Source organism: Macadamia integrifolia, chromosome 6 (assembly GCF_013358625.1).
Source record: "Macadamia integrifolia cultivar HAES 741 chromosome 6, SCU_Mint_v3, whole genome shotgun sequence".
NCBI classification, from domain to species: domain Eukaryota; kingdom Viridiplantae; phylum Streptophyta; class Magnoliopsida; order Proteales; family Proteaceae; genus Macadamia; species Macadamia integrifolia.
The window spans coordinates 15321717-15348534 of record NC_056562.1 but is presented as its reverse complement, the minus strand read 5'-3'; the positions used below and the strand labels follow the sequence as shown (position 1 = coordinate 15348534).

At 36.3% G+C, this 26818-nt stretch overlaps 1 protein-coding gene across 1 annotated transcript; it reads left to right on the top strand.

Annotated features, from left to right (window-relative positions):
- Positions 1-7037: 7037 nt before the first annotated feature.
- On the top strand, positions 7038-11975 carry LOC122081927 (growth-regulating factor 3-like). Its single transcript, XM_042649346.1, has 5 exons — positions 7038-7304; positions 7452-7691; positions 8249-8633; positions 11077-11555; positions 11637-11975. Exons 2-5 carry the CDS (start codon positions 7505-7507, stop codon positions 11642-11644), a joined length of 1059 nt encoding a protein of 352 aa, XP_042505280.1. The 5' UTR covers positions 7038-7304; positions 7452-7504; the 3' UTR covers positions 11645-11975.
- Positions 11976-26818: the final 14843 nt, after the last annotated feature.

Genomic DNA, 26818 nt, shown 5'->3' with positions numbered 1-26818 from the left:
AAAAAAAACCCCAATAAGATTTTTTGACCGCTTTTTTGACCGAATCCTTAAATTAATCGTCCGAATTATTCCGAATAATTCTCCGTCCGAATAATTCCCGAATCCGAATTTGCTAACTATGAACTGGGCCTCACCATTTTTTCCTTGCATCTTGATTTTTTGAATAGGTAGTCAAGGCCTGTATATAGCGGACATGGACAAAGTCGGTCGGTTTTCGAGCTTTAATCTATCTACCAATAATCAATATAAATGGCCCTTAAATGGGCTACTGAGCCATTTATCTCTAAATGGGCATGCATAAAAATGGGCTCTAAAGCAAGTCAATTTTGATATTTCCTTATCATTCCTGCCAATGCGGGCCTACAATTTAAACCTCTAGTAGAGGGTACGCTAGCCTCTCTCTCTCTCTCTCTCTCTCTCTCTCTGACCTCTTTGCCCCATGTTTATGAATCCATTCTAGCCCTTCTCATTAGTGTATTCTTCTATGCCCCATGCTGAGAGGAAGCTCTTCCTAAACCAAAATCAAATCCACATGTCATGGTTGTTAAGGATAAGGTTGAGATTCTGACATAAATTTAATGATATTATTACTTTTTGGGGAAAATGAGGTGTTATAAAATAGTATCGTACATTGAAGGGCAATAAAGTTATTTCATATGAGGTGAAGAGAGATAGATAGAGGTACTAGTGCACCTTTCTGACTTAGAAAAATATTTTCCTATTTTTTTAACGGATGGGAGATCTACAAGCTGCTCACAAATAATGGTATCTCTTATACTAAGCTAATGAACTTGCCACATGATCTGGGAATACAGATAAATTGTAGGATCAAAGGCAACCCAAGAAGGGGGTGAATTGGGTTGTAGCAATGTAAATAACACTAAACATATTAAAGTAATCTTGCATCCTGGAAAGAAACAAATAACATAAAACATAAACATGGCAAGTGCCATATGTGTGCTAATCATACAAAGTAAAGTAAAGAGGTGCAAGAAAAGTAGAACATACAAGGGTTCTTATAGTAGTTCTGATCCATGATTCTACGTCTACTCCTAAGGTTAACCTGATCAAGGATTTTCCACTAAGTATATCTTTTCCTAGGCAAAAGAATAAAAAGCCTTATAACCAATCATTAATCCTTGGATTGGCAACCAAACCACCACAGCAAGGATTTCCTCCGACTTAGTTATAGTCCTTCAAGCTAAGCACCCAGGTCCCCCGACAAAGGATCTGCACCCAGGAACATTGTCAATGATTTTCTCAAACACAAAACAATGAGGGTCCGTTTGATAACGTAACTAGAAACGTGTTTCTGTGTTTTCTTGTTCTCAGAAACAAAGAAACGGAATAAATACCGTTTGGTAAAAGTGTTCGGTTCCACTTGTTTCTTGAAACATAAATTGAAATTTATAACAATTTATGCTTCAAGAAACATGAATGACAAAACAAGTTTTACTTATTTCGCTCGTTTCTCGAAACAAAAATGGGGCACAAAAAATCGATATTGAAGATGGAGTTTGGCATCACTACCATCACCACCGTCTCCGAAATCTCACCGACCGGCAACTCTCTTTCCCCTGTCATGATACCCCCACCTCGCCATCCTCATACTGCAACTGTGAATCATCTCATCTACTGGTCTGAAACGGTAATGTCGGCACTGCTGCCACAGCCGATGAGGCCGACCTACTCTTTCGTAAACGCTTACAAACAACTCGTAACCCCGAAGGCAAGTTCCCATGTTTCTGGCTCCTACCATTGCTCTGCACTTCGGAATCCTCTGTTTCTCCGTGATTGTTCTTAGTTGGCTTTAGAGAAGTAACTGGCATCGTCGTGGTCGTCGGAGTTGTTGCCCCTGTTTTCCCTAACCCCAAGCTCAATTGTCCAGGAAACGGAAGAAGTCGAGACTACAGAGGGCAGCAGAGGTGGCGGGAGACGTAAGCGAGGTAGGCAGAATCGGGTTCAGACAAAAGCCCCTTCAAAGAAGAAAGAGGAAGAAGATGTTTGTTTCATTTGCTTCGACGGTGGGAACCTCATGCTCTGTGATAGTCGGTGAGTATTCGTTCTCTCTCTTCCCATTTCTCCCTATGCTTCTTTGAACTACGAAGCTCTGAGTTGAGCCATTAATGGCGTCCCTTGTGCTTACTTCCTCCTGTAACCTAGGGTTTCGCTCGCTTCCAAGTCGTAGATCCCGCTCCGCAAATGCTTCGTCACCTGTTAACATTCGATCCTCTACTAGATCCGAGGTTTTCTCGCATCAAAATCATATCTATTCGCGTTCTAATTCATTAAAGAATTCTTTCTTGGGTGTTCTTCCATCTATTACCCCAAAGGATTCGAATTGTGCTCGTTCTCTCTCGGATTGGTCGGTTGTTGTTCGAGCTTCGGCTTCTTCTGCTGCAGTAGTACCTTCGTCCCAGCCATGGCAGGGAGCTTCGATGAAGCCATTGTTGGCTTCAATTGCCACCGGAGTTATTCTATGGTTCGTTCCGGTGCCAGGCGGTGTGTCGAGGAATTGTCGGTTTCCTATTTGCAGAAGAAGAGACAGATAAACGTTTCAAGAAACAAGGTTTATCAAACACCCAAAATTCTGTTTCTGTACCCAGAAACGGAAATTTCTGTTTCTATCGTTTCTTGAAACAGAAACGTTATCAAACGGGCCCTGAGCTTCTACAAGTTCGCAACAATTTCAGCAATGAAATACTTCTTGAAAGCCAAATAGTTGAACACGATTAAACACATTTTGAACTGATTCTCACAAGATCCTTCTTTTCATGCCCTTTCTCTTTTTCTCAAAATGACTTTTCATATTAGGTTACTTTTTTTATCTAAAACCTAAGACTCAAGCCATTTATATAGGCAACACACTAATAGTTTATAACTAATTGTTAGAGTCAAGATAAGGTTGACTAGGTTCATGAATGTTTAAAACAAGTATTCAAATTTCAGAAGAAACTTTGATTAATACATTTAAGTTTAAAACATACTTTCAAATTCAAATGAAAAGCTTTTACTAAAACATTAAAGTTTTAAAACAAACTTTCAAATTTAATGGAAGTATTAATTGAACAAATCTTTTGCTTAGTGGAAAAACATTAAACACTAAACAAAGTTCATTTAATAAACAAGTTTGAGTAAAAGTCTTAATTAGTGCAAAAAACTTAATTCAAAACAGACTTCATTAACTCTTTTAAAACATATTTGAATTTTGAGTGGAAAAAATAAAGTTTGAAAACAAATTTAAATATGAAACAAACTCGGAAAACAATTTTAAATAACTTAATTCAAGTCCTTTGGTCAAAGGCCGAGTGACATTCAAACTGTAGAGCATTAATTACTTTAATCACAGACGATTGTAGGTTGTTACGATTGACCACAAAAATAGATTGCTTTGCAAGTAAGGATTTTGTTTGGATGGACGATACTACCGTCAATGAGTCTATCATCTGCAAAATTGAAACAACAAAGAGACTGTTCAATTCACAAATGACCGCAACTACTCACAACTAATCATACACAGCAAAATAAGGTTTCTAAGTCAAACCAGCTACTTTTTAAGGTCAATTCAATTAAGTCCTTAAGTGGAGTTACTTATTTGGGCTTTTTCTTCCTTAATTTTCGTGTTTTGGAGTTCTTCATGTCTATATGTTCATGGGATGACCGCGACTCTCATGATTGACCGTATTGAGCAATTCTTTATCAATTCATCATTCCATCCTTCGCTTTGTACAACTTGGGTTCTATCTTTCTTATAAAACATAATACACACAAGTTATAACACCAAAATATGTTAATTTAATGATTTTAATATCCAAAACAGATCATCAAAATAATATGTTCAATTAGGCTCAACAATAATGATGAGAGAGGAGAAAATGTTCCTCTTTTAATTTGTCAAAAAATTATTTGCAAATGTGAACAATAGGATAACTAGTCTTATGCTACAATAGTAAAGTATTATAAATTCATAAGAAAAATGTTCTCTGAATAGAAAAATGCCTAATTCTATTTTGTGATGATTTCTTTAATTCGAACACTACTATTGCTGGTTGAGTTACAGTGGTCCTCTATAACTGTAAATTTTATTATGTTGTGGTGAGTTGTGGTGTTATAGAGCACATGTTAGCACTGAAGGCTTTTAGCATCATAGAAGGGTTGGAACAAGCGTTGGAACAAGTAAGTAATAGAATAGACGAGAGTTACTTTGGGTGTTGCTGAATATTTCTGTTTCATCTTGTTCAATTGAATGTAATTCAACTACAAGACAAGTGCTATGTTGTCAAGTGTATCAGGCTGCTTATAAGGCCTATAATTCTATGTTAAGTGCTCTTGTTATGGGATTCAGATCCTCTGCATCTGCGTTGCACCCAACGCACATCCGATGATTGTGATTATCACGGGTTTGCACCCTAGCATCTGGGCACACTATCCATCGGATGTGGTTGGTTGCCAAGCACGGTTGGAGAGGATCTAAATTGCAATGTAGAAGGTTTTCTATTTTACCGTGCTTTTTTATTTCTCATTTAAAAGGAAAAAAAAGTTCTTTGAGCATGTTAGCACTTTCTCTATATCTCTCTCTTCACGTGAAATGACTTATTTATTTTCTATTCATGAAAACATCTAACCACCCTTCATTGGTGCACTCATGATCAAGAAATCCTTCCCTAAACCTTAAAATGCAAAAGAAAAACAAAGAGGGAGGGGAGGAACAAAAAAAGGAATAGAATTTAGGAAAAACGTTGGGCATGTGCAATCTCTCTCTTCCCCCTTTGAAATGACATACTGCCGTGTAGTATGATGTCAAGGACTCAGTCCCTCTCCAATATGATGCTAGCCCCGTGCCTCCATTGGTGCCATCGGCATGCCTACCCCTCTCCCTCGAATATATTATTAATATTGATTAAAGTATAAAAAAACCTATGTGTAATTTGATTCAATTCAATTGAGTTCGGAGGAGAATTTAACTCGATCCAACAGTTTCATCCTTGAAACCAAAATCAAATTTAAAAAAAAAAAAATCAATTTATTTTTATTCAATTCAATTTTTAACCCGTCAATTTCAGTTTTCGATTTCGATTTTAAATTGACACCTTGCCATAATTTAAATAATATATGATGAAGATATCTATGTTGTCAAACTATTGTAACCGATGTATATTAAAAAAATAAAAAATAAAAAAATAAAAAAAGGGAGGAAAAAGAGCATGATTAAACAGGTGTACTCATTTTGGACTGCCATGATGATGCATCTTGAATAAGTGGTTGCATACATTTTCTTCCCTTTTTTGAGAAATCTCAACCACTTATCTTGTGGTAAGATAATCAGATAACATCTTTTCCTCTAAGATACATTAGCGTATGTGTGTGTGTTGTACTGTATCTTTTCTTCTCATATTATAGGAAGTAACGTCTGAAGAGCATCCTATGCTCAGACACTCACGCTAATCATGATTATGTAGAGTGACGTCACTTCCTCGGATGCAAGTTCCAACTTCCCAAATCTTAATTAGCCGTTTTTAAGATTAGGAAAATATGAGGTGCATCTAAGCTCCATCATCCTCAATAAATCACGACACAATAAACAGATCATTTAATTGTTACCTACCTCTTCTTACTTATCAAAAACCCCACACCCATTTTAAGCCATGGAATTCAAGAAAAAGAAGAAGAAGAAACAAAATCATAAACCAGAAAAGCATGAATTGATGATCATTTAAATCTCATGTATTGGAAAAAAAAAATCTCATGTATTGATGGAGTTTGAATCAAGAAAGTAGGAGTGTCAATCCGATGGCTTGGTTTGGTTTGATTTCGGTCCGATTGAATCTGTTTTGGTGCAAAAATGGTGAATCAAAACCAAACCAATGTTTGGTTCCACTTTGTATTTGGTTTTTTTGTAAATGGTCGGTTCTGGTTTCAGTCCAATTTGGATTTGATTTACTATATAAATTTATATAAAATTATGTAAAAAAATTGGCTTTTATGACGTTTTAGCTGATTTCATTTCTTATTGATTTGGTTTTGACTCGGATTTTGAATTGATTTTGGTTTGGTTTCGAGTTTGTTCAGTTTCGGTCTGGTAATACCCTAAATCAAAACTAATATGATTAAGACTCTAGTTTGATTCAGCCGATTGAGTCGATTTTGTTGAAATCAAAACCGAATCAAACCAATAATGAAATCTCAAATTCAGTTAGAATACGATTGGTATTGATTTCTTGTATCAATTTGTTAATATGTTGGTTTTGGTTTTGATCTAATTTGAGTTATGTTTACCATACAAATTTATACAAAAAGGGATAGGGTTTTGTAAAAGGCAGTGTGGTTTTCGCATCAATTTATGGATCAACGGGAACACGTGTGGAGACATCAACAATAACAGGATTTTTGTCTTTCGTGTAGGGCAGGGTTGTCTATTTTTCCCTCTCATAGATCTTGGTGAAGGGACCACATTGCCTTTTATGATTTCTTTCCCTATACAAAATTATACAAAAAAAGAAACTGCATTTTTTTAATGAATTTCTCAGGTTGATTTTGATTTCTTATTAATTTGGTTTCGATTTTAATTCGGATTTGGATCGATTTTGAGTTTGTTATGTTTTTAGTTAAGTTCGATTTTTAAGGTATTATGTAATTTATGCGGTTACAATGATTAACTTAAGGATTAATTGAATAGATTCGCTAAACATCAGATCGGTATTGTTCAAAAGGCTTAATATTGCCCTATTTAGAAGATACTGATTAAAAAAATTGGTTTAATTTGATTTGGGTCAATTCGGTTTGATTGGTTTTATCGGCTCAGATTAAGTTTTGACGCCCTTAAGCTTTTTTTAACTGAAAAAAAAAAAAATGCAAGCTACCAAGATTGGTGCATCACAATACACTTAATCAGATCTCTGTGTTGTCTTTATATGACATTAATATTATGAAATTAATTAATTAAAAAGAATCTATTTAACAAAGGAAATGAAGCTAAGGTATTCTCCTATTCGGTGTGTTTGCCCCTTTATAATTTAAGACATCTGCAACAGGTACTGCGCCCTTTCCCCAACACACACAAACCGAGCTGCAGAGAGAGGCAGATAAGCACAGAGAGAGACACAGAGTCCACTACCCCATACAACTCCAAAAACCCTCCACTAACCTTACCAGACCTTCCCCTAAACTTATCCAGAATCTCATATTAATGTCTGAGCAAAGAACACTACTGATGGGTTTTCTAGGGTTTTGTTTTCTGTTCAAAAAGCTATAAAAGCTTCAGTTCACTACATTAAATCACTCTTTTTTTTCTGGGTTTTTTTTGGGTGGGTTTTCTTCTGTTTTACTGCTTTTGACTGGAAATGCAGAAACCCTACGTTTCTCCCTCAAAGGAGACCGCTTTTAACGTTCTGGGTCTGCGCTTTTTCTGTGTGTTGTTGGGGTATGTCTGAACTAGAGTGGGTTTATTGCAGCTTTTACTGCGAAGTAGGAGAGTGGCTAGAAACGGATTTGGGAAGAGAAAGAGATGAACAGTACGTCGGCGGCAACCGGAAGCCGACCGCCGTTCACGGCATCGCAGTGGCAGGAACTCGAGCATCAAGCTTTGATCTTTAAGTATTTAATGGCAGGTTTACCAGTTCCATCTGATCTCGTTCTCCCTATTCGGAAGAGCTTCGAATCCATGTCGGCGAGGTTCTTCCACCCTTCGACCAGTAAGGAAGAGGGATCTCCTCATCTCCCGCTTTTCTCCCTCCCTCTCTTCATAGTTTTTTTTTCCTTTCCATTTCAACTTTCGTTTTCTGTCTCTTTCTACCATTTCTTGAAATCTTACTGTAGGGTTTGGTTTGGTCGATCGGTGCTTTCTTCTTATGTTATTTTTTTTGGTAATTTTTTTCCTTTTTCAGGGAAAGATTTTTTGGGTTCATTTATGGCGGATGTTGCTATCTATATTTCTTTATCATATGGTTTTTGTTAAATTGCATATTAAGCATTTCAGATTTTTCTCTGCTTCCTTTGGAACGAGCTTTGGCCCTCGGTATTAAATTAAAACCCTTTTCAATTAACTCTTGCTTCTTTTTTTTCCTTTTTAAATTCGGAAACATCCGTTAAAAGTGGTGTTAAAAAAGAGTTTGTTTATGGGAAGAAATCGAATTTAATATATCCATTTTGCTGTAGACTATGATGGGTTTCTCTGTTCTTAGTCGACTAGAGTTTCTTTGATCCTCTATTTTCTTCTATATATGCATCCTTAATGGGTCTTTGTTTGCAGTGGGCTATTGTTCCTTCTATGGTAAGAAGGTAGACCCAGAGCCGGGTAGATGTAAGAGGACCGATGGGAAGAAGTGGAGGTGCTCCAAAGACGCCTACGCGGATTCCAAGTACTGTGAGCGGCACATGCACAGAGGCCGCAACCGTTCAAGAAAGCCTGTGGAAACGCAAACTATCTCTCCGTCGTCGTCGACGGTTACTTCACTTACCGCCACAGGTAGCAGCAGTGGCAGTGCTGGTGGCGGCGGTGGCAGTAGTGGTGGAGGCTTCCAGAGCCTGCCCTTGCACTCAATCAGCAATCCTCAGGCGCACTGTTCTGGAAGCAATCTATCCCAGTTGCAGATGGAGCATGTCTCCTCCTATGGGATTGGTAGCAAAGATTACAGGTACTTGAGCTCTTTTACATTGTAGTCAACTTGCAGTGAGTATTAAAAAAAGGGGGAAAATACAGTAAAACCAATGGTCCTGTGAATTGTGGGAATCTACCTTTTGTTCTTTTCTTCTTTTTATCACATGGGTCTGCGGATTTTATTATTTATATGGAATTTTTCTGTATGAATTTGTGGTTTTTTTTTGTATGTGGATGTTGATCGTTGGGCCCATATGTGTGTTTCGGTTGCCACTGCCTGCATCGTGATTGTGGGTTTGTTGCAGAGAGCCGTTAATTTTCTGTAGGTGAGAGCTGTTTTCAGTGTCCCAGGGGCCCATAATTGTTTGATGCCTCTGATTTTCCGTTGGAATTGGCTGCTGAGATCTGATAGTTCCGGCTGTCCAGAATGTGTTGACAGTCTTTTATGGCTCTCTTTTTTCTCTGATAATTTGATTTCAGAAATCTGACAACATTTGATGGGTGTCCTGATCGTGCTGGTTGGTGGCAGTTTGTATAAGTCCTTTTAAGTTGCTGTTAAAAAAGAAAGGTGGGAAGAGTGGACTTGTAGGACTTACAGGTTGCTTTCTTTATGGATTATCTGTGTGCAGAAGCGAATCTGACAGGTTCTTCCCCTTGCAGAGTTGTGCTTTGACAATTTTTTTTAGGTGTTTGGAGGGGACCTATGCGTCGTCTGAAGTTCTCCTACGGGCCCTGGAGACCTGCTTATTGGTCCAGGGGTTACAATTTGTGGTTCGAGGAGCCTTAATTACTGTGTAGTTTATGCCTTCTCTTGTATTTATGTTCTTCTGTAGATCTTTGCTCTTTCGACTCTGTGGGAAAAATATTTTCTGCTAGCTCTGTTGATACGTGGTCATGGTGGTAAATTTTAAGATATATACATATATATATATATATATATATAAAATAATTTTTTTTAAGGTAAGAAATTGCAGAAGGATTATCAATCTGTACTTGGTAGTTACCATAGGCGTATGGCCTGGTTGTCTCCTTTTCTGGATGCTTTGTTTGCGTCCTATGAGGAATACTTCAATGCCTTCTAAATCCTAGCTGTCTGAGATGCAATCCGGGAAGCAGAGGTCCTTTAAATTTGGTGGGCTTTTTGTCGTATTTCGTAAGCAAGTGGCTTTTCTCTGTGTTAAAGTGCTTTCCTCCAACCTTTCCGGTTTCTGGTCTGATACTATGTGAGCCTGAGATGTAACTATTATTGAGAACATAAGCTATCATAGTCCTAAATATGCGCAGTTTGGATGAAATCTCCTTGTTCTTTAATCCTTTATTTTTTGCACTGGCTTATACATTGTACCATTTATCACATAAAAAACAAAGTAATTGTAGATGTAGTAAATACTGCATGAATATCCAAAATTGGACTCCTCTAGTTGATTTCAAATTTATATCGAGTCTCTGTATGGAAGATCTTCAGAATTGGACAGCTCTAATTGTTGTTAAACAAATCCAGTAGCCTAGTGCTGTTTGTCCTATTTTCTGGTTTTCTATGGTAATTATTTTATCGTGAATTTACATTTCATTATGACTAAGCTGTACAATTCTACAGATAGGCTGAAAAGAAATCTTCCCCTAATTACTTGGGTATTCTCTGACCGTCTCTGTTTTAATTTTTGTATATACAAAGAATTTTTGTGATGCACTTTTTCTTCAGTTTTCTGGGGGGTAGTAGGAGGCTGGGGTAAATGTAAGGAATCAATTAAAGGATTTGGTTAGACCATTTAAGTGTCTTCCTGGCCAACATGACCAACACAGATTGCATCACAACTTGGGGAAGTCACTTTCATCTACCAACTGAAAAGACCCTTTTTTCTCTGTTGCTCTTTCCACCACCCACAATACAGACTGCCTCAACATTCTCTCTTTTTGGGTTTGAGGGATAAGGAGAATATTGAAGCAATTATGATTTAAATGTTGTCATTGACAACTAATGATTATACAAAAGTATCAAGCTGGATTCCAGAAACTTTTTTGTCTCTCATCTCTCATTATGTGATGCTTTTCTCATTTCGTCTCTCTTTCTGCTATATATGATAGATGTGCTGTCAAGAGTACTTCTTTGGTTTCACATTTCGTGTTTGATTCTACTGTGCTTTGCTACTTAGAACCTAGTTCGAAATAAAACTTCTATCATGTTCTGTTGTTTTAACTCATCATGCTTCTTGTTGTATTTGTTACAGAAATTTCCCTAATATTAGATTCTCTCCTGGAATTTCGTGTAATGTTTAGTGTCATTTCTATGTCAAGAAGTCCTTACTGCTTATGGTTTTAGTTGTTTGTGGATTGAGAACTCCACCAATTGATTGTGTAAGTAGTTTAAATTTCTACCCAATTGAATCATATTATGAATGGAATTGAACTCTGTAGATCGTATACTCCTGTTGGGTATTTAGTTTAAGAGCTTTCATGATTCCCTTCTCTGGGATGTACAGGTATCTCCATGGATTAAAATCTGATGTGGATGAGCATAGTTTCTTCTCAGAAGCTTCTGGAAGTTTAAGGGGCATTGGGATGGACTCTTCTCTGGATAGCACATGGCGTCTGATGCCATCAAGAGTCTCCTCATTCCCTCCATCAAAATCCAGAAATGGCTCCATATTGGAGGCTGAATACCCCCACCAGCTGCACTCCTTGCAAGATCTCAGCCATGAAACGATTACTGCTTCACTGGCAAAGCAACAGCAACATTGTTTCTTTGGCAATGAATTTGGGTCATCAGAGCCTGTAACTGTAAAACAGGAAGTTCAGTCTCTTCGACCATTTTTTGATGAGTGGCCGAAGACCAGAGATTCATGGTCCGATCTTGAAGATGAAAGGTCAAACAGGACTTCATTCTCCACAACTCAGCTCTCTATTTCCATTCCAATGGCATCCTCAGACTTCTCTGCTGCAAGTTCTCAATCGCCCAATGGTGAGTCTCTTCAAACTAGACCAATCTTGAGATCATCCCATTTCTCTCTGAATACCCAATATTTTGTGTTATGTGGTGCAGATGATTGAAGGACATGCTTTCCTATGAACTTTGGGAAAATCTTTCAGACCGGGCGTGTGATGCTGTTCGTTGACTTGCCGGATTGCTCTGTTGTAGGAATGCATTCCCTGTTCTTAACATTCCTCTCCTTTCAACAACTAAACTAAGACAGTTCGGAGAAATTTCAGCTAGGCTGTTTTCTGGTTTCATACTTCTAAATTTGGTGTTATTGAGTTCGACTAGTTTTTGTGGTGTGGGATATATTTATATTATTGCCTATGTGAAACCATTATGTGAGGACAAGCTCTTCTTTTTTTCTGCTCCCAGAATAAAACAAACCTTAGGATTCATTACTGCCAATCTGAGGTAAGTTTAAAAGTTAAAATCATATTGGTGGTGCCGATATCTGATATTTTATGAATTGTCTGGCTGCTTGCCAGCATGAGAAGAGAAACATCCTGTGTATCTTTGCTTGTCTCGTAGCATCGGATAACTCAGTCTGTCTTTCTAGGTGTGGTTTTTGTACAATTTCAATTAGAAGTTAAGAACCACCACCTGTGGAACCTGTGCTCTGTTCAGTTTGTATGCATGCCTTATTTTGGTCATTACCTACTAGTAGCATACCCATGAAGATGGATGGGTATTTTTCTCAGCCCTTCTATTTCAAAGTCATATAAGATTCCACTTAAAGTATACATGTTTTTCTTTACTTTCTTCAAAAGTTATCTTATGCTTGTCTTTAGCTCTGTCAGTTCTTTCAAACTTGAAATAAGGAAAAAGAATCTTGCTGGTTTGGTGTGAGAAACTCCTTGAACACAGCAGGTGCAAAATGACTGCACTGTCCTACCTTGTATGTGTTGAAGATGTTCACGCATGTGTTATAATTGGCCCAAACATCTAGAGTTTCTTATGTCAAACTGGCAAGTTTCGCCTTTGAAATGAATCACTTCTTTGAATTGTAGCATCTAAAAGCTTCTGTTGCAGATGTTCATCTTCAAATGAATAGCCCACCATTTATCAACGCCTATGTTTGTTCTAATTTGTTTATTCTTTTATTTTATTTTTTTCAGCACATCTTCATTTTAGCCACTTGAAGTTTGCTACCTAATAAAAAAAAAGTTTGTTTACATGGTTTTTTTTTTACTGCTTAACATTTAACCCCTTTGTCAATTGCTGATTGTATAATTGTTCTATAAAATTTCCTTTAGAGTTTTAAATAGGATATGTTGATCATACAACGGAAGAGTTCAAGTAACCTATTTTGCAGAAGAACTCACAGAACTTGTCTTTCCATTCCACCCATAGTGGTGCGGACTCCTTTCAAATAATAGACTTCGTACTACCAATGCCCCAACTTACAGTTAGATTAGGGGTGTCAATTGGTCGATGGTTCAGTTTTGGTCTGGGTTGAGTCGATTTTAGTGTGGAAATGGTGATACCGAAATAAAATCAATAAGGAAATTTCAGCTTTGATTTTGGTTTGGTTTTGGTTTTGATTTATGGTATCGATTTGTAATCGAGTTGATTTCGGTTAGGTTTGCCATGCAAATTTTTTTTTTAATGAGTTTTTGTTGATTTTGGTTTCTTATCGGTTTGGTTTTGGTTTTGATCTTGATTTATATACCAGTTTCCATTTGGTTTTGGGTTCTCTCGATTTTGGGTGCGCTTTGGTCCAGTTTTAGGTCGTAACATTCAAATCAAAACCAGCCCAATAAAATTCTGGTTCATCCAATCCGGGCTATTTCTAGTTCAATTGGTTTTACCAATTCAGGCTAGGTTTGCACATCCCTAAGTGGGACATATATGCATTGTTGTCTTTTATTTTTTTTTAAGGCTTCATGAAATCCTAAATCGGGATCTCTAAACCATTTTAGACAAAGAACATTAGCATGAAAATCAATTTCACAATTACAAAACCCAGTCGGCTGAACGATCAAATTGTGAATTGTCTCTACATTCAGGTTGGTCTCTTTGTTTAACACAACAATCTCTCTCTCTCTCTCTCTTTCTCCCCTATTAGTCTCACAGAGTCATTGCATTAGTCTCACTCTTGTAGTGCTCTCAATTTCATGCCTCTAATCCAGCGCCTCAGTCTCTCATGGTAAAGGAATCATAGTATATTCCTCTCATGTTCGTTTTGACTATTGCATCCACAACGAAGTGAAGGTTGTACTGAATTTTTATGTTTTTTTGGTATGAAGGTTGTCCTGAATCACTTCCCTCATCTTTTGTTTTATTACGATATGATTTGTAATTGTTATCAACAAGAGTTTGTCTATGTTGATGAAGTGGCATCAGACCCCACCCCCTTTAATGAGAAGGAATGATCAATGAACCATTTATTTAATGAATATAAAAGGGGATGAAAGATTCCTAGTTGTGAGATATAGTCGTTAGGGAATAAAGGCAACTCAACGGCTATAACGGTTATGTGCATTTATAAACTTGGTAAATTGATGAATGCAACTAATATGGAGTTCTCAACTTAAGCATCAGAGATTACATTGGAATCAAAGAAAAAAAAAAAATTCATCACCACTGTTTTTTAGGCCCTAGCAGGGATGGGTTGTGCCAGGCCCAATTAAGTGGATGCAAGATTGGGTTAGGGTTTTCAAAAACCTAGCCCAACCCGGCCCATGTGCACCCCTTAAGTTCCTTGAAGCCATCCTTCTCAGTATGGACTGCCTAGAAATTGAATCAAATTGTGACCACATTATAACATTCCTAAAAATTTCTTGTTTAATTGCTTCTAACTATGGGGATTCATCTTCAGTAGTGGTGGGTGAGGCCCTAGCTCTTCAGCATTCAAGTATATATAGGCATCAAGGACCTGAGAAAACAGTGAGGGATCATAGCTCTATAACTTCAACGTCTGAACACTCTAACTCACATGCAATTCCGACATACCTAGCTCAACACAGACCTGAATGAACCAATGCATGATTATGGCTCTACAATACCCAACATCTCAAACACTCCTCCTCACATGCAACTTCGACATATTTTGCTCTACATGTGGACAAACAACTTTGAGAGGACAACAAAGGAACCTGGGCTTTGATAACATATTGGAAAGGCCAACCCAAAATGTTGAGGCATTAAGTCATTCATCTTCCCAACTATAGAGACCATAACCGAAAAGTTGGTCTCAGATGAGACGCACGTGGTCATACACGTCAACATATTGTCGGGTCATGACGTGCTCTATAATGTCACAAAATTGCACGTCAAAGCCAAAAAGGGAGTTGCCACCTAGGATGATGGGCCTAGGACCCAAAATAGATCTCTCTCTAGGGAGAGAAAAGACTATGACTAGCTGCCGGATAAGAGATGGTCTTAGTCTAAGACTTTGGACAAGTGACAAATTAGGAGACGGGAAGGTATTAGGCACTCTCCTCGCCTGACTTGAGAGTCGGTCTCCTTCTATCTAGACCTGTGTAAACCCCACTTGCTAAATCAACCCTAAGTCATAGGTGGAAGCGTAGTCTAGGTCGGGTCCGAATGTTTTACCCTAACCAAGTTACTAGGTTTATACGTATGTTGAATCAAAATGGGTTCAAGTGTGTGTGTTTGTGTACATATAAGCATAAGCATGTGGCATAATGAAAAAGAAAGTAAATAGGGGAGACGTAGACCTGTAGAGAAATAAAAATGTACACAAAATGAAGTATACATTTAAAAGAAAAGTATAAAATTAACAAAAGAGATATGGGATCAAAGGACCTCCACATCGGAATTGGGCTAAATGACTGGCTAACCCTCTCGTCAATTTAGAGATGAGATCGATCTAGCGGTCATATGCTACGAGCTGGTGTTGTGAGTCAACCACTTCCACCCTATGCTATCGCACCCTACGCTTTCGCATTAGGATTCGAGGTGTCTCATTGCTTCCTTGGGGTTTGGACCGAATAAAAGAATAATAATAAAAAATAAATAGAAATAAACAATAATAGAACAAAGGAAAGGAAAAGAATAAATAAAGTTTAAATAAAATGTTGAACTACTATTTTATATATAAATTGGGATGTGGGCCTGGGGAAAAGAATCTAGTTATGAGTGGACTAGATCCCAAGGGGAGAATGTATTTTGACACGTTTGAAATTGATAAAATATATATATATATATATATATATGAAAGGACTCGAACCATGCCTGAACTAAATGGACTGACAATGCTAAGAATAAGAAAATATTAGGAATTCGAAAATGTTTTGTAAAATGATGGTTTTGGTTTTTTTTTTTTTAAATGTGAAAATTGATTAAAAATCATGGTTAGGCCGATTTGGCCAAAACAGCTTCAAGAGGTGCTTGATCTCTGAGCCTAAGGACTTATAGAAATAAAACCCATTTTTTTCTAGGAGGGGAGCCTAGGCCCACATTGATATAGCCTCCTACGCCTAAATCCTTGGCCAATTGATGGCCAAGTGGCATATAAAATATTTTAAAAATGTTAAATCACAAGCTCTCCCCCCCCCCCCTTTTTAAGTAAAAGAAATTTTAGAAATTGTCTATATTATGAATAGGGGGAAGGTTCATTAAAAATCTATTTTTTTTTTTAAAGAAATCAAGGGAAAATACAATATCTAAAAACAAAGCCAGAAATTAAAGTTTTATATATATATATATATATATTTGAGCCTATAATCAGACTTGTTTGGGGGTAAACTCGAAGAACTCCAATGGCAATCCATTGATCTGATCAAGCATAAGATTGGTCATCCATTGCTTAAAAGAAAAAAAACACACACACACATAGAGATTATGCAAATTCAAGATGAACAAAGGTTGGACAACATCTTGAAGTGCATACCAAAGAAGTTTAAAAAAGAAAGAATGTATTAGTCTTGGAATCAACTTGAAATAATCTTCTCAGAAGTTCTCAAAAGGGGAAATATTATTTCCAAGTTCAAGAATGTAAACATAAGAGATGGATGGCCGTGATAGTAAGAAAAAAAATCAACACTTAATCCTCTGGTTTTGGTGATATCTAAACCCAATGATGCAGGAACTAATAGAAAATAAATGCGGAAATGAATCGTGGAGATTGATGAGCATGCAACAACGAATACAGAGTCAGGTCTTAGGCATACCTGAATGGCTGAAGAACGACAACTCTTCAAATCCCTTTGTCATACGCTCCTTACACAACACAATCAATGTTAGTCTGGTCTACACTCTTTCCCTTTTGCTTTAGGTTATTAGCTCCATTTAATGGATCAGTGATAACTATATATAGGGGTGATGATAGGGACCTACCCTGTAATAAAATTAGGGTTTCCTCCCCATTAAGGAAACAATACCTTAGGTCAACACATAGTAATATATATTTCATACCATTAAGGTGTGCGAATAGAATCCAATATCTCCATAGATATCACTTACCATTATTGGATTATTTCTGCTTACTCCATGTATAGTCAACACCACTAAACCGATTTTTGGAAACAAACATTGGACTATGTTAGTTCATCTAATTGGAAATCTTACAATCTCTCATTTGGGCAGCATATGTCACAAGTTTTAGATTTTTTTTTTTTAATTTAAAATGACTCTGATTTAGACAAACTGAATGTGGCCATAAACAAAAACAGTGTGTGAATGGAGTGCACCTTAAACCAAATGCCTTAGTCCGAATGAGAATTACAAACACCGAACAGTATTGATCATCACATCTAAAGCAACATGGGACCAAACACATCAAAGCATTCATAACCTCAACGACTTGGGCTAAGCAGTATGAAAGTATGGTATAAAAATAACATGCAATAGTGATCATCATGCCTATTTCCAAATTAGTCCAGGCTAAAAAATCAGATGAGCCTTATGGGACAGATACCGAAGGTCTCATTAACTACAAGTGTGTCCCAAATGCTCAAACTTCAATCGAAGAAGCTCATTGAGATAGGGTCCGGATGTCCCAAAACACTCTCACTAGACCTCAATTAATTGAGCTTTACTAGCGATTGAATGTATGTGTATTAATTGAAACTCGAACACCGAATGAGATAAATACACCACATATAGCCTCAATTTTCTGAAGGAGGCAAATAAACAAGTATATACACATACGCAATTGTCCATAATAAAAATGTATGTATATTTTTAAAAACAATAATGATGTATCATAAATACAAAAATAAAGTGAACAAATTGAAAGTCAGATGCAACTAAATATATGAGCAAAGCTCTTACTAATAAAATACATCAAAATAACTAACAAGTCCCTTATCAGTGACATGCTCTTGGAAAACTTTTGGAATCAAGCTCTTAATTATTTACAAATAATTATTTTTTCTGTAGTAATGTAGTTCTATAGAAATTTATAATTCATGAGTTTACTCCCACTAATCTTTAGATAAACCTATTTGATTCCTCATACTTTTCATAAAAATCATTAGTTTGAACAAAATTAACAACCACTGGCTTAGGAGGTACATCAATCCAAGATTAAAATCCATTATCATAATAGTCAGAGAAATATTAAAGGATCAGTTTAATTTCTCAAAATTGGAACTGTTTAAAGTTTTAATAGAAAATAGTTGGGAAGTTAAAGCTGGTAAATATAATCATACATATTAATTAAAATATATAATATGCAAGAATAGAAAGCATATTAACATCCCAACAACATAATTAAACCTGAATAATTGGGCTATTAATCAGATTTATCACAGTATTATTTTCAATAGCTATAGAAAAACATAAACTGGGAAAGATCCAACGTCATTAGGGTCACACTTGTGATGGCAAGATCGCCCAACACATAGTAAAATCTTTTACATACAAGGCGAGATGCTCGAAACAACATCACTCTGAAGATTCTATCACCTGTGATGGCAAGATAATAACCTCCAAAGCTGTGAAGCCCAAAACGTCCCCTCACACTATCAAGCAAAATCAATCAAACGAACACTCACCAATGGTGGTAAGAGCACATCTCAATAACTAGCCCACTAAGTAGAAGCGCAATCATTGAAATTATGAAAACCTATAGACTTGAATTGCTACCAAATGTCCATGGGTTTAGATTTTGGATGTAAACAACAAGATGAGCTATTTCAGTATTTAATTAAAAAAAATTCAACATAAGCCCACAAAAGCAACCCATTGTAAACCCTAATAGTCAATATGGTAACACTATAATTTAGTAGTTATCAAAGTGAGTACATTCTTAGTATGACAGTTTTGTAAAACAGCCATTACCATAAATAAATAAAAAATCTAAATATGACAATTTCCTATAATGACAACATGCCAAATATAGAAGTGCATAACATTTATTCATAATAACAAAAAACACATGAAATATGTAACTTTATCCATAATTCATTAGATATACGAAGTTGTGTACAAGTATGAACTTTCAGTCCAAATGAATTTAATATCCAATATAAACATTAGCTCATAAACTTTAAGCCAATCACAATAAAGCTTCTTAATTTTTATATGCTAACAGCTCATTAGCTAATGGAGCACATGAACCAAATAATTCACTGGATCAAAACAATAATAAATTATTAATAAATAAAAGTAATATGGGCTTAGATCCATATTAAGTGTAAACAACTTCATAGGCTTTATACCAATAAGCTACTAAAACTTCAATTGGCTCATTTAAATCATTTAAGTATGATACATCTATTTTATTTCGGTGAATTTTCAATAAAATTGACCATTATCACAAGTTCATATAGGACATATAAATTCAAAGAAGTATTACTTCAATAATACACTTTTGATATTTCTAATCATAATGGGGTGCTAAAACTCATAATTAAGTGTCTTGTGGCGAACTTAAATGCTACGTATGATAAATATAGCATCAAATAAAACATCAAAATACCACAAGTTAACTTAAAAGTCATGAAAACGAATAGTATAATGCACATAATAAATCAGGTATAATGCATTTATCACCCTTAATAGGATAATATTTTGTTCACCCACTAATACAAGAGAGTGGGGATCAGATGACCCAATAAAAGTACCATTTATATGAGTCAACAGCATAAACAGATGTCAAAATTCATTTCAATAAATGAAAATCAAATGATTTCACTTGTAACAACTGTTTATAGTCTATCCAATTATTAGACTTCAAAACTGAATTTTATCGAAAGTGCCATAGAAATATTCAAATGTGAATATAGGCATCAACATTAATATTAATCTTTAAGATGTCAACTCTACCCACAAAGGATTTTCACTAAAGTCCATTTAAATAGACCACACTAATAACAAAGTTCAACTTGGTAAGATTCATGTGCATTTACTATAATGACTATATCCCTCAAGAGTTATAACTGAAACTGTATCCTTATCTTTTAAGTTAAGAGTGCACTGGTCCTCTTGTAAATCCACATTTGTTGTGAAAAGAACAATAATTTAAGGTCCCTTCACCTTTGAGCTTCAAAACTTCTAGGTTACTGTCAATTTCTTTAACTTTGGTGACATTATCTTTAGGCAAATATCATCTACTATGATGCCCTAGGAAAAACTGGAAGAATAAGATGTCACTTTGATGGAATCCACCTCACCATTTCATGGTTCCCTAGAAATGCGTTATGTAGTTAATCAAATGTGGAAGCTTACACCTAGTTTAATTCCAATAAATAGTTATTCATCATAGGGTGTTCCAAATATGACATGTAAACATAAAATGCCATTAATTTTCTGTCTTTGTCATTCATAAATAAATTTTCAATATCATGATACTGATAAGCCAATGTAGAAACATTCATAAATAGAAATACAATTTCGAAGTCGTTTTGAAACAAAAACAGAACACTACAAATGTTTCATAATAGTTCTAAATTTCATCTTCCCATTAGTCAAACCATATAAACAGTACAAAGTTCATGTGACAAATCAATCAATTTTCATTTAATAAAATAAAGCAAATAAACCACATACTTATGGTCTACAGACCGTTTCTGTTTGGATTTAAATAGGTAAGAAAATAACCACATAATACATTAATAATGTATGCCACTTTTACAATTGCATGTTATCACTACAGTGAGATATAGGCGCAAGTTAACATCACATCCATTTATATATGGTTTTCAGAACTATATTGCCATGATAACAACCAAAACTCAAAACCAATGGCAACTATCATAGTCAGGTTTAAAAATAATAATAATAATTCCAATAATTAAATCAAAACCAGATGATTCCAGACTGCACTTTTATAAACAGTTTAAGTCTTAGCTATTTATAAGTCCAAGCTCAAAACAATTTAAAATCAAATTTAAAACTCATTACTTTTAAAATAATTCATTCAAATAAAAGAATTATAGACCTCATAATTTCTTTAAGTAATTCATGTTGCATGGAGAAACCAAACAACCTAATTTTGTTTTTGTCATTGTTGAACACAAGGAATCACAAGGCTCATCTCCAACAACCACATGTTAAATTCTTAAAAGAAAAATGAGGACCCAACTTTATCCATCTTTGGTTTGACCCATTTAAACGAAAGGTAAACAAGACTCATCTTTAAGAAAATGAATAATACATTTTACGTCCACCCTGAGTTATTCAAGAAAACTGAATAGAACACATAATAATGCATTGTAATTCATGCATTCCATAAGTGCAATGAAGCATTAGAGTTTTAAGATTACCAATAGTCATTAAAATCTTTCTTCTAGAATACTAGCATCTGAGCCAAAAGAAATTATTTAAACCAATTATTACCAAATGTTGGAGACTTGGCATAAAAAATAAACTTAATACTTATATAATTTGCCTAATTTGATGAAATCATCAACATAAACTAGAGATACACTAATAAATGCTAGATATTTATGTTAGTTAAACATCATACATAAAGTATACATTCAAGTGGCTGCACATACATTCCTTAACCCATTAATAATTATGTTATTGTATGCCCAACACATAGAACCAATTCACAAATTTAATTTGTATATATGGTCCATCAGCAATATTTCTAGTTCTTCTAAAAGGAAGGAATTGTGAGTTTTTTCTCCAAAAACCAAAATATTTAATTAATAATAATAAACTTTATTTGAAACCTAATACATAGCCCCCATCTCTTCATAGGATACTTATCAAAACTATATAACAACTATTGATAACCACTTACATGTCCTTAGCAAACATGTCATCAACGGTCAAACTTGGATGTACATGAGATTATACATATACATGGATTGCTATAAATTCCTCAACCTCCAACCCAAGAGCTTGCAGCAACATCACATGTTATGGCATACTTTAGAAATGCCATCTTAGGTGGGTTCATTATCATAGCTAACCATATTGATTGGTTCTTGAATCCGATCTTTTAACTTTGACCCATTCCATAAAAAAAAGAAAATGGTATAAAGAATATATTAAAAGTGACATAATTAAGAAATGACATTCGTCTTACCAACTACAACTACTGTAAAGACTGTATAAGTTTATGGGAGTAAGGAGTAATCACTGATTGGCCTTTAACATATCGCAAGCAAGTGTAAAGTATGACTACCATAGCCTAATAACTATGTATTGCTAGTCTCCAGCTCTTAAATGGATTTTCTTGAGTCGGCCTACCGCTGCAATAGGGTCCACTTTATATTGGACCTCAGACCAGGTCACCAAAGTAGCAGCTAAACAACCCAAATGTCAAAACCCACTTTATTTTTTGACAGGTCAATAACCAACACTTTAATGATAGGGAACATGGGACATAAGCATGGTCATAATCAAAGTCACATGACCCCATCATGAAGTATGACATGTCAACTGAATCCAAAAGCAAAGTGAAAACAAATTAGGTTACCTTTATATTATTTCTATGATTTCGATTATTAAAAAAAAAAAATTAAATCTTATTTGTACGTTTCCTTCAAACAAGGAAACACGACTCAAAGATCTGATTCTTATAAAAAAAACGACTTAAAGATCCGATTTACTTATTTATTAATATAGAAGGGAATCTCCTTCCCAAAACGAAAACAGAATCAGAGAAAACTCAGAAATCCCCATCGCTTATGGCGGCCAAGACACCACTGCCGCCAACCCCTAACCCCTGATTAAAACAATAATATCACCAGAAAATGACGTTGGTAAAAAAATCAAGATGAAAATTCTTGCGGTTTGAAGAATGGTACATAACAGACAAACAAATCAGCTGCCGACCCTAATACTCTCAGCGAAGGGAAATCTCATGCGAAAAATATCCCAATATAAGGGTTTTAAAAAATGTCATTATAGATGGTCGCAAGTAGAGGTGTCAATTCGTGGCCCGACCTGACTAAACTGATTGGGACCGACCGTTTCTAGACTGGCCTGGCTCGAACTATTTATTAAACGTGTTGGGCTTGAGCCAGGCCCATTTACAAATAGTCGGTCTCGATTTTACTACTTGGACTGTCAGGCCCCCAATCGAGACCGACCGAATAACACCCAACCGAGATCGACCTATTGTACACCCGCTTGGCCCGACCTTTTAATGATTGTAGAATACCTATTTTACCCCCCAAATTAAAGAGTAAAAACTAAAAAGTTAAGACATGTTCACATTTTAAATAATTGTTATATTTCGTATCATTTATTGATTTATTGTCATTTTTTTTTGCTTGCATGAGTGGGCTGGAATATAATAGCACATTTTAAAGAGGGTCCGTTTAAAAACCGATTAAAACCCGTTTAACATTAAACATGTCCATAGCCCAGTTAAGGCCCGACTAAAGCCCGATTAAGGTAGCCCGATTATGGCCCGAGGCCGACCAACTGAATATAAAGTGTACCATGTCCTCAATAACTAAGCCCGATTAGTTAAATGGACGAACACGGTGCAACCTTTGAAAGTCTTCAAGCCCGATTAAGCCTGAAACTGGACCGGCCTGATCGGTTGACACCCCTAGTCGCAAGGTCCGATTCCTACAATATATATATATATATATATATATGAAGAACACGAAGAGGAAGGAAGAAGGGAAGGAGAAATCTAAAGAAGGGACTGATAGGAAGAGGAAGAATAAGAAGGGACTAATAGGAAGAGAAACGAAGAAGAAGGAAGAAGGGAAGAAAGAGGAACTAAGAAGGAAGAAGAGAAATTCCTTTATATACAATGAACATCTCATTTCATTAACTAAATTCCTTAACTGTAAACAAAATTCTGAATTTCACCGCAAAAAAAAAAAAAAATCTGAATTCCTTAAACTGAAAGAAACAATAAACATCCCATTTCATTTATTGTAAAATTATTTAAAGAAGGGTACCAGTCCAGTCTCCTATGTAAAGAGTGACTTAAAAGTTTTCTTTTTTAACTCCAGACTGGTAGAACTCATCAGAGGAGAAAGATTCCACTGCAAAAAATGTAGAACGTATTGCAGATATAATGCAGAGAAATATAAGATGTTGAATTGATATAGCTAATAAACCTTCAGTGCAAATATATAGCGAAAAACCCTAATCTGAAAAGTACACAACTGCCCTCAAATAAAAAATTTGAGTGAGGGCCCCCTACATAGCAGGGGTACACTCCTGCCCCCTTGCAACCCCCATGGTTCGCTAATCGATTAGCGAGACTGCCGTCCTGCCTATCAAGGTGTTGCACCAGTACTTCCTGGATTAAACTGTGACGGAATACAAGACATCGTATACCAACAATAAGGGTGATTTTTAACAAGCAACAATTATTCATTACAGAAACTTTGATGAAATTGCAGCCCATTGATCTATCATGAACAACCTCTGATACCATTAATAGAAAATAAATGCGAAAACGAATCGTAAAGATCGATGAGCATGCAACAACGAATACAGAGTCAGATCTTAGGCGTACCTAAATTCATGGCTAAAGAACGACAACTCCTCGAATCCCTTTGTCATACGCTCCTTGCACAATACCATAAATGTTCTACCCTCTTTTCCTTTTGCTTTAGGTCATTAGCTCCACTTAATTGGTCAGTGATAACTATATATAGGGGTGAGTGTAGAGACCAGCTCTGCAAGAAAATTAGGGTTTCCTCCCCATTAAGGAAACAATACCTTAGGTCCACAAATAATAATATATATTTCATACCATTAAGGTGTGCTAATAGAATCCAATATCTCCATAGAGATCACTTACCATTATTGAATTCTTTATGCTCACTCCATCTATAGTCAACACCACTAAACCAGTTTTTGGAAACAAACCTTGGACTATGCTAGCCTATATAATTGGAAATCTTACAGGAACAACCATCAAGCAATAAAAGTAATGGAATGTGATTTCATAAAAGAAACCACTAGAATCTCTTACAAAGATCATGTGAACCACTTAGAGCATCAATAAAAAAAATTAAAAAAAGAAGAAAAAAGACAAGGTTGTATCATAAGCGATATCAAGTAGAGATGGAAAGGAATAGAGAATTAAATGGGGAAAATAAAATACAATATCTATCACATATTCTGTTATACCCATGCCCTGACTCTATCTAATTTGAATTGTTGTGATAGATCTCGGACTGGAGATTGGAAGCACGATCGGATTTTGGCTCGTGGCCACCCATTGCCAAAGGGGGAGAGATGACCCCAAGTGTTCATGCATTGCGTGCTAGTCTAATTAGAGGGGATTCGTACCTTCTGATCCCAGATGGTAAGTGACCCGACTCCTTACACATAAGTCTAGGTACGTATCGAAGTTGTCGAAAGGCCTTGAGCATGTCCGAGGGCAACCACCCGTGCAAGACCAACGATGGGACAGCAAGCAGTCAAGACAACTTGCTGTCTTGAGCACCAAAAATAAGAAACTAGATCCACTGGACCTGAATCCGATGGGCTATTTCCAGGGAACATATCAGGCTACTGTCATGGTGTCAATGCCCGTGGGTCTCGCCACTCGCGTCGTAAATAGTCTTGGATGATCCTAAATCATCCCCCACACTTTACTCATGATATGAAAGCATTTGAACCTAAGTGGATGGGTTCTCTGGCTCCGAAAGTCATAATAACCCGATTGGTCCTAATAGGGTCCAACCAAACAGACCCTAAAGTCCATTTTAACTTATAAGTTAGAAATGAGGAATTCATTTTCTCATTTTCTATTGTGTCCAACGTAAGGAAGGAGAGAAGAAGGAAGAAGAAGAAGAGGAAAAAGAGGAGGAAGGCTTACCTTGGTGCCGGCTATCGCCAAGTGGTCGGAATTACTGCCGGAGGTAAGTACACTCACTTCTACCACTCTCTCTCTCCATTTTGACCTAGACAAAGCTAGGTATGGATGGAATCTTAGTGTACAAACAATGTTAAGGTCATAGAATGCATGTTCTATCCTCCCGATGTTGTTGCCAAGCTCGAACCATGCCTGGTGAGCTCTGATAACATGTATTGCCAAAAGACCAACTAGGGTTTCAATCGTTCGATCGATGTATCTCCCAAATGGTTAGGTGGAATCTGAATTTTATTGGCTTAGAATAATGCTCGGAACATCCCCTACAAACTCCATGAAACAAATCCCGACGATCGGGTTTGAGTCAGAAAGCCCCAAAATGGGTGAACTGTCCTGAACCACCATCGAAAATAGCCCACTGGATCCACTAGGTCTGCTTCCGGTGGCATATTTCTGGTAGACCATTGAGCCTTAGGAGCTCTCTATCAGTTCCACTGAAAATAGGACTGATATTTTTGGTGGAAATTCCTTATTTCCAGTGGGTGTTTCCGGTGACATTATTGTCACTGATGGATTTTTTCTGTACCCTTTGGGGGTGATCTAGGTGGGTCCCTCCTGATATTTTTGACACATACTGATGTACGATTGTCCTTATGTCTAGGACAGTGATGCGCACGAGCCCCGAGATTGAAACTGAGTGGATTGATCGATGGCCTTATCTGAACCCTAACACAAGCAGAGATCAACAAGGTGAGGGATTGTTGTTTTATTTTGGATTGTTGTTTTATTTTGGATTGTTTAATTATTATAGAATTGTTCACATGCGTAGATTTAATATGCTCAATTATATTGCTCACATCATGATGGTGATTATTATATGCTCCATTCTTATGGACTTCATACGAACTATATATTCATTTATATGTATGACGGGATCCACTGTGGTCGAGGTGGTACTGATACCGTGATCACCGTGTGTTTGGTTGTGTGTGTGACACGGAATTCGACGTGGCTGAGGTGGTACCAGTGCCGTGATTTACATGTGTATGTTGCATTCATGCATTGATTATGTGCATTAGAGTTAGTTGTA